This window comes from Lissotriton helveticus, chromosome 7 (genome assembly GCF_964261635.1).
Source record: "Lissotriton helveticus chromosome 7, aLisHel1.1, whole genome shotgun sequence".
In the NCBI taxonomy this organism is placed as follows: domain Eukaryota; kingdom Metazoa; phylum Chordata; class Amphibia; order Caudata; family Salamandridae; genus Lissotriton; species Lissotriton helveticus.
This window is the reverse complement of record NC_136068.1, coordinates 918,745,837-918,754,925: the sequence shown is the minus strand read 5'-3', so window position 1 is coordinate 918,754,925 and position 9,089 is coordinate 918,745,837. Positions and strand designations below refer to the sequence as shown.

Genomic DNA, 9,089 nt, shown 5'->3' with positions numbered 1-9,089 from the left:
GGAGCGGTTCCGTCACCAGCACCGAAGGGGTTAATATAAACTTATTTTGACATGTACTTATGTTGGTTGTCTATTTACTTACTTTTACACTATTGTACGACCTCCTCTGAAGTGTCTGAAAACGTACCTTTTGTCAGAAATTTCTGTCCTGAATTTTGACCTTCTGTCCTGAATTTTGACCCTTTGTCCTGAATTTTTAAACTCACAGTCCTGAATTTGCAACTATGCCAGTTGGTCACCCTAGCTAGGCATCAGGCGCGAGCTTGCAGCCTTTAAGAACACGCATTGACAATTCAAAGAAGAAATTGGAATACCTAGTTCGTGGAATTATCCCAGAGATGTGCGTTTTCCTTTTCGGTGCCGGGAAGATTTCCCTGGCAAAAAAAGAACGATTATGAAATACTATTTATAGTGTGTCATTTTTGCAATATGTGCATTTTCTTTAAATTCGGACAAGTTAGACATGTCAAAAATACCTCACAATTCCATCGTCTGGCTTCTCGCTGACCATAGCTGTTGTGATATATTCTAAACAAACGCCTATGTATGTTGTAACCCAACTCATTTTCAAGATGGCTAATTCACAATAAAAAAGGCCCCGCTACCTCCATCAAGCCGCATTGAAGTGCAACCACACCCTGCCTTCTTCCCGTAGTTCTATCCTTGCTCTCCCAAGCGGTGGGCGTGTCTGTGCAAACAGACTAATGGCAACATAACATTCGTTGAAGAATCACCAATAGCGAGTCGGGGTGCCGTTTAAATGCCCCGGGCTCGTGCTGGCTATTTTATGCTTAGTTTTGAACGTGTAAGGTTCAATTGAAAAACGTGAGTAATGTTCTATTTGTTTTGTTTTCTAATTCTCGCTATAAGCAGTTTGGTAGGTTCTGTGGTGTTAGGCTTGACACTTTCGAAAGCTGTTTGAAGCGGTTTTTGTTGGGTTTAAGTAATAATAATAATAATAATCCACATTTGTAAAGCGCACAATCACCCGTAAGGGTCTCTAGGCGCTGGGGGCCGTCGGGAAGATGAAGCAAGCTATTGCCCAGAGTCACATGGTGCTGGGCTAATCTGCCGCCGGTGTAGTAAATTGTTTTCTACCGTCAGCTTAAATGTGTTTCTATCAATTGAACATTTAGAGCCACCAGGTGTCTGGTCTGGTGGTTGTATCAACAGTCCCTGATTTAAACATTCGGTTGACTAGTTCATTAAACGCTTTATTTAACATTTTGGCACATGCGATGTTTCTCTACCTTTTATGACGCACTGTACAAAAATACAAAGTGAAAATGGGTATGAATTTTGTCCTTCGACGGGCCATGGACAACTTGAGTGAGTTCTCTGGGTGCATTGGGTAGCTAAAAGAACTAAGATTACAGGCCTGGAGTGAGCGTTTGTTTTGTTTCATTTAGTTCGTTTTTAGCTCAAGCCTAACAGGGTTATCCTTCCGCTACTCACTTTTAGTACCTAAAGTGATGCGATACTTTCTGTACAGCGTTGCAAAGGGGCATTTACAAAGCCAATGTGTCCCAAAGGTGAGACGGCATGGCTTTGCCAGTGCTTTGCTATAGTGCAGATGCAATCCTGCAGGACGTCCGCTTGCTTTACTGATAATGCAGGAAAAGCAACACCTACTTATTCGGCGTACTAGTTGTCGTGGTTAATGCGATGTATATGTGACTGCAGTAATGGCACAGTATAGGATTCAAGGGCATAGTAAATGTGTAGTTGTCATAATAATGCACATTCTAAGATTTATGGGCAGATGAAGCATACGGACAATGAAAACGACTCTATTTTCAGAAGAGTCTATAGGTAGAATACATATGGCACGTCAAGGCTATTTGGGTAGGTAAAGGTAAAAAGTGATGGCGGCAGTATGAGTGACAATGGGAGATGAGCGCAATGGTTTTCCTCGATGGTGGTAAGTAAGATGTAAGAAAGTGCAGGTGCCTCCAGGCTTTGCCAAAAGGTTTTTTTTTTTTGTGTGACTACTTTGTCATGATAGTGCCACTTTTTAGATTTCTACCATGCCGGTCTGTGGTGTGCCTTCAGGACTTTAAGTTGTGTTGTCAGTTGATCAGCAAGCTGATGGGGATAGCTAAACACTCTTTTAGTATTTTCACAGGCTCCGCATCAACTACTTTATTTTAGTTCTCAATGTTGCTGTGCATAGCTCTTGAAATAACAGCTCTTCTAGCTGTATAGAAATATGTCCATTACTTGAAAGCCAGACATGTGGGCTGTGAGACTTCAATGAGTGAAAACGATTACTGGCTTACATGGGTTTTCACCTTAAGATGGAGCAAGTTATACTAGAGCCCATGTCCTATTTCAAGGCCTCTGCAATTACAAAAATGTTGTCTGAAACCTTATTTTGTGGGGTACATTCAGAGTAATGGCAACTCAGTATCCCCTATGAGGGTAACTATTTAGAAGCCTTACTGAGGGGGTGAGTGGCTGGTAGTGGTTGAGTATTGTAGGAAATCCACCTTTTCTGTGTGTTCCTTGCTGTTATATTTTTTGCCCCTGCCTTTTGCAGGAACCTTATTTTTTTTCTAGCTTTAGAGCTCTGCACTCAACCCTGCTAAGTAGTGGCCAAGTGCCTCTGCTCCCCTCTACACCCTGGTTGAATTGGTATATTTGACTTGCCTATAATTTCTAGTATGTTAAAGTGCTCTGGGTAGAAGTTAAATGTCACTATTGGACTGCAGCACCTTATATCGGGCCCCTGGAATCATGCAATTTTGCGGCCGGGACATTTTTAGCAGAATTATAGATTTGCCTCCTAATCAATAGTCAGTTGCATAAGCTGCAGATTTTAACAAATTTGGTTTTGGTTCAAAAGTCACTATAAACGCCACACCTGTTGCTGCGCTAGCCTTTTATTGCCACATCATTTTTTCAACCCTGCTGCATAATTCTATTGGTCCTGCCATTTATTCAATCCACTACAGTGACCGTGTAAACGTTTCTTCAGGCCTGCCATTGTAGCCTTAATAGAACAGTGTTAAAATTGCATTTCGACCTGTCAAAATAAACAATTTTGACAGATCAAAACCTCCTATTTAGATAATAGTAACTCCCCTGTGTAGGCCTTGTCACCCACAAGGCGGGATGCATGGTATTTAAAAGTAGGACCTGCAGAAATTTTATCTTAACATTTCCTTACAATGACTAGTACCCAAAAGCATTTTTTTTGTGGCACCCCAGATGTTTAAAATACTAATACGGTATCGGGAATGGGACTAGGTAGAAAATAATAAAACACATTTTTAGTAGTTAAACATGCAATTTAACTGATGACAGATTGATAAAAAATGTACTTTTAAAGTTATCTTTTATCTCGCTTAAGATCAGAACGCCAACTAGCATAATCTTGAACCAGCTCGCATTAGCCTTTGAATAGGTATGAAATGCCTCCCAGGGTCAAGCCGTAGGCTGACCTGAACGGGCAGAGAACTCCTTTGAGCTTGGCCGAATTGCAGAGAGACTGTGGGCCTACTTTTGACAGCTCAGTGTCAAGTCCACCTTGACAGGTCTGATGTGCCGCTTATATTTAAAAGGAAGAGAACGGGTTGCCTAGACAATGATTTCTATTTTTTTTTATATGTCCAGTCTGTATGATGAAGGACCCTGCTGTGTCCTATCCGACATCTGTCTCTGGGTTTATTATGGATAGTGGCTGCCTCAAACTGTATTTTACTGTTGATGTGGAAGGCCACTATCATAGTACACTCCCCCACCCCAAGACTGAGCCCAAGGTCAGTGTTGCCTAAGACGTCCTCTTCAAAACGGCCAAAGTGTAGAGGGTTAGCCTTGGTAGGTTTTTCTGTTGGTTAGGGTGTCCCTGGGAGTCATACCACCCATTACCTTATACCAGGAATAAATGTGGCATCTCCATGCGCACACTTAAGAACACTTCTTTACCTGTGAAAGAACAGAAGGGGACTGGGACTGCTGTCCGTCTCCTGAGAGGAGCCATGAAGGACTGGCCCTGTTTTCTTTTAGTAAATGCAAAAATCTCCCTTGGTAGACAGATGCTATTGATATCAATATTTATTCAAACAAGAGAAAGTCCCTTTCTCGAAACACGCGCTCTAACTGAAACCTTAAGACCTAAATAATCAGATTCTAAATCATAAAATTATCAGACATTTCCTTTTATTTAAAACCATTTAGTTATCAGTGTTGCAATTAAAAACATATATTCATATAAACAGTAATTCATAACACATGTTTTCAGATGACCTCCTGTTCAAGCTACAAGAGGGCTTTTTTTTTTTTTCTGGGAGTACCCAGCTTAACAGTGGCAACTGGACCCTGCTGTTGGCCCCTGCCTGAAACCCTGAAAGTCTGTCCACCCCCCCCCCCTCCCTACCAGATGTCCCATGGGGCTTTAGAAGCATACTCGTGTGGTGGTTTGTGACTTGAAGGACCAAGCCACAAGATAAAATCTCTAACCTGATTGAAGTATCCAACCCACACTCCATTGAAGTCAACCTCTGTGTACCTACATCCTGGTCTACAGTGACCATGGTCTGTCATTTCTGCTTTTTTTTTCTTTTTTTTTTTTTTGCGCCATTTCTACCTAAAACTTTTAACAATGCATATCTCAGATTCCCTTCCTTTTGTAATTCTGTCATTCTGGTAAAGTTTTGTGTGCAATTTTACACTAATTTTGTTTTTTTGTTGTACAGTTTGACTTTCTTACTGTTCTCCACTAACCGTTCTTCTTGTTCAGTCTCCAGCAATAAATGGGTACAAAACCTGTCCAGTGACCATTCTGTTTCTTTTGCAGGACTTGTATTTTTGTTCTAAACCAAGATAGATGGCTACTCTGATCTACGTGGACCAAGAGAATGTCTTTCCTAGTACAAATGGTGGTTCGAAGGATCGTGTGAGGTTGCCATCTGCATCCAGTAAGCTTTGTGTCAATTTAGTTGGTTCACTGAAATGAAACCGTTTCTACTTCCTTGAGGAGTACACAACTGTAGGTATTACAGCACACAAGGTGACTACCAACTTTTATTTTCTGGGACAGCAAGAGTAATATTGTGCAGTTTGCACTGTGAGGGTGCACGTGGTTCCAAGACTGTGGTAATTTTTGTTCGCCTCAAAGTTAAATTCCCATTCAGACCAGTCTGAGATGGATAGCTGTGCTGCACTCCCTTCTGTAGGCCATTTGTATTATGCTGGCACTACTGTAAATGTTGCTGCTAGACTGAGTTATAATTGCATGCATCATAGAGCTATGTTAAACCTCATCTAGCTCCCACTTTCAGATGTTAAGAATACTGTTTGGTATTGTGGAGGACTTTTATTTGCCCCTAGGTAGGGATGTTACCCTTCTGTATCAGATTGAATGACAATTTATGGTGTTGAACTCAAAATGTAACTTGCTTTTCTCTTAGCAAAGGTGTTATCTGAGCGACCTCAGATGCAGGGACTACGACTTGGCAAGGTACTAAAGGCTTCTCCAGTAGCCAGGCAAGGTCTCGCTGACATCACTATCAACATTGGCAAAGCTCCTGTTGGCACACAAACAAAAATGGCGAAGCCAAGGTTACAACAGCCTTCTGCGAAGGTATTTCAGAATCCCTCCCTACTGTGCTTTAATCTACATACTTGTGAGACTTTCAACTTGATACAGGCCCACTTACTGCTGCTACGTTTGCTAGCCTTGAAGTTTGGTGGATTGGATATGTAACTAAAGGTGGGTCAAGTCGGACCCAACGTCACTTATTTGTTCACTTATGCAGTTATTCCAACACTCAACTTATGTATACACTCGGGTCATAAAAAGCAAACGGTCTCCAGACTGTGGACTGTTGTACAATATGCAGTTCACTACTCTGCCTTGTTTTCTGGAGTACTCTAATAATCATTTCGAGTGTGCGTGTGATATGGACTGATCGTCATATCTGCTAGAAAAGGGGCACATTGAGGTTGTGTTATTTAGTACTAACACAATCTGTGATTACTGGGCTTTCACATTTACTACTCTTGCCCCAAGACTACCTGCACAGGAGCATTACTTTTGGATAGCCAAGTTGCTTCACATGGGTCCTGTGCTCTCCTGGGATAGCAAAGGACCACTTTAATAGTGAGTTAAACTTGGGTATGCCAAGATCCATGCACTCTGGTCACACTTCTGAAAGTGGACCCTTACTTTGCTAGTAAAATAAGGCGTCTCAAACGATCTACAAAAGCCCAATTAGTGCTTGCTAGCACCTTCAACTTACAGAGCAGATTTGACGTTCAATTTGTATTGAGGTGCTTGTTTTGTGAGGTTGTTTTTTTAGTGGGGGGGGGGTTAAGGAGGTGGGGCCCTGTTGCTTTTGCTTTGTGGGAAGCCTATGTATTTAAGCCCCCTATTCTCTGCTTTACTACAATGCCTTTTCTCTAGCCAGTCAATGGTTTTGCTGTGATGGGACTGCTCTAGTTCATGGCCTGTGTGGCTGTTTTTATCTTCAGTCACTGAACTAAAAAATTGCCACCCAAGGTAAAGTATGGGTATGTTAATGCTTGTTAAGCGCGACTGTCACCCCGAGGGTATCCTGGCGCTGAGATCAGTTCAGCCATCTGGTGTATGCTTATTCTGCTCTTGGGAAAAGATATGTTATGGGTGAAGCCTCATACCAAAAAGTGAGGTACCTTTTACCAAAAGGTACAGGGGATGGTGCTGACTGTACTTTGCAATTGTAAGACCTCGACGACCAGATGAATCAGTTAGATTCTAGAACTGGGGAAAGTAACGAATACCAAATTGTTAAGAACATGTAGATGTCCCTCGAGGCCCTTGTAAAAAGTGGATACCAGATACAACCAATATTTATGTTGGTTTGCTGCTGTCTGACTGGATCCATCCCTGTGCTACCACTTTCTAATTGGCAGTAAATAAGGGCGTTGGGGTGCATTGCAACAAAGGAGAAACTTCCGTATCTGTAGTGTAGAGTTTGTTTGTTTGTTTTTTACCAGTGTGATTTTACTTAAACTCAATGTTTACTTAAGTGATTGTAGAGTGTAGAATGCAAAACTTGATTGGGAGTCATGAACATATGGGAGCTTTTGCTACCATATTTCCCCAGGCTTCATTTGAACGAGTTTGTGTAAAAATGTGCTAACTATCTAGCACTAAACTGTGATTGCTGTTGAAATATGGATGTACCGTCTCGTGAGGTTTGCCACTTCAGGGACAAATGATAGATTGCTTGTTCAAAGTTTAAACTTTTTTTTTTTTCCACAGAATGGAAGAAAACATTCTGATGTGGAATATCCAGAAATTGAGAAATGTATTCCCTATAATCCACTTGGTAAGCATGTACTTCTGGCGCAGAGTAGATTCACATGAAAGAGTGGTTTGAGTCACTGTAATCGGTAATGGGAGTAGTAGCCAGTTGAAAGCAGCTGAACACAAGTAGGCCTGTGTCTCCACAGCTTATATTAACTTGTCATCTCTGTATATTGCCGTAGATTTTGAGTGTTTTGATGTTCCAGAAGAGCACCGACTGAGTCACTTGTGCTTGGCTGGTGTATCGCTCCAGACAATGGAAATGGAAAGGTTTGATCGACATGTGAACCTGATGCCATCTCCTCTGAAACCCTCTTCATTCACATGGGAGTCAGGTTGGTAATATTACAAGAGCCCCCTTTTCGCCATTTCAAATGCACCTTAAGCTGCTTTTGTTAACTTCTTGCCCACTAATTAAAAATTCCCTATTCCCCTTGACCAGCTGGTAATTGCTAATGTGTCAAGTAAAATGTATTCTGCTGCTGTCATTTAAGGTTAATGCACGGACTATCTCTGCATAGGGATCTTACACACTGAACCTTTGGTATTGGAATCCTTTTTTGTCTTGTACTGCAAAAGCCTTTATGTTTTTTCAGGTTCTGCACGCTGTCGCAAACTACGTATCCTGTATGCCACACTTAATCTTATTTCAATACCATGCAGAGTTGCAGGCATGGCATAAAGCATTGTAGGGGTCTTGAAGTGTCTTCAGGTGATTGGAATGACAATGTTTTATGCCCATGGATTCTGCAAAGCTTCTGAAAACTAAATTGCTCTTTCTGCTCAATCTTACAGATATCCTGCACTTACCGTTCTTGTATTCGCTGGCTGAAACGACTGTTGACTTGCCGCCGTTGCTGGGCTATTAAAATGAAACCAACTTAGACTTAATGGGACTGTTTATGCACTTTTACTGTATGTTTTTAATAAAGGTTTTGTCACTTGCTACATTATTTGTATGGAATGGCGTTTAGCATCTAAACTACTCATTCATTACTTTCCAACATAAGTTGGCAGATAATTGCCGCATACAAGGTTGAACTGTAGATCTGTGGGGGTATATCCTCAATGAGAAGCAAGCTATGAGTAGACCTGAAGATATACTCAGTGGGGATGAGGATTAGTACTATAATTGTGGTGTAGTATGGAACTTTGTGGATTGATTATCAGAAGAAAATAATAGTGACTGTTTCATCTGTCTAGGAGGACAGTGATGCCAGAATTGAGGCCCACACAATTCAAATAGAGCACTGGATGAACTAGAAAGTGGGATTATTTGTAATGCAGCTCACTTGTAGAACCACAGGCAACAAACTTACTTGCACCTTATTTCCATGTACTGTGGTAGTATCCGCTTTTCCTGCCTCACATTGAATATACACAACACCTGTTGGCTATTTGTCGCATTAATACGTCTAGCATTGATATGGAAGTGGTGAGGTTTTTTTTTCTTGTATTTAGAACACAAAGCATAGTGTGCCTTCGCAATCTTGCATGAATACGTAAAATGGGGTGGGGTGCTTTGAGTTAATCTCGGTCAGCATGCTCCAAATGCTTGGCATGTGTTTTCAGAAAGCCTTTGCAATCTAAAATGTTGGATTTTCCAGGATGGCCCATTTGCTCTTTTTGTTGGGAACGCCTCCTGAGATCTATAGCTTTAGATAAAGATAATTAGTATGAATGTGTGCTATATGCAATGCAGCAAGACTTCTGATAGACTAGGTGCTATGAGTATCTGTGGTTCCGATATGACTCTCGCAGGTCTACTGGCTTACTTTACTGCAGCTGTCAGAATTGG

The 9,089-nt window shown here is 41.4% G+C and overlaps 1 protein-coding gene across 1 annotated transcript; it reads left to right on the top strand.

The window, feature by feature from the left end:
- Positions 1-697: 697 nt before the first annotated feature.
- LOC144767126 (securin-like) lies at positions 698-8,233 on the top strand. The gene is made up of 6 exons (XM_078650725.1): positions 698-825; positions 4,799-4,919; positions 5,412-5,584; positions 7,247-7,313; positions 7,474-7,626; positions 8,087-8,233. The coding sequence occupies exons 2-6, from the start codon at positions 4,829-4,831 to the stop codon at positions 8,158-8,160; spliced, it is 558 nt and encodes a 185-aa protein (XP_078506851.1). The 5' UTR covers positions 698-825; positions 4,799-4,828; the 3' UTR covers positions 8,161-8,233.
- The last annotated feature ends 856 nt before the right edge of the window (positions 8,234-9,089 follow it).

Coding starts and splice junctions, on each gene's coding strand:
- LOC144767126 (XM_078650725.1), top strand. CDS start 4,829: ATGGCTACTCTGATCTACGTGGACCAAGAGAATGTCTTTCCTAGTACA. Junction 4,920..5,411: donor GAGGTTGCCATCTGCATCCA/GTAAGCTTTGTG, acceptor CTTTTCTCTTAG/CAAAGGTGTTATCTGAGCGA. Junction 7,314..7,473: donor TATTCCCTATAATCCACTTG/GTAAGCATGTAC, acceptor ATATTGCCGTAG/ATTTTGAGTGTTTTGATGTT.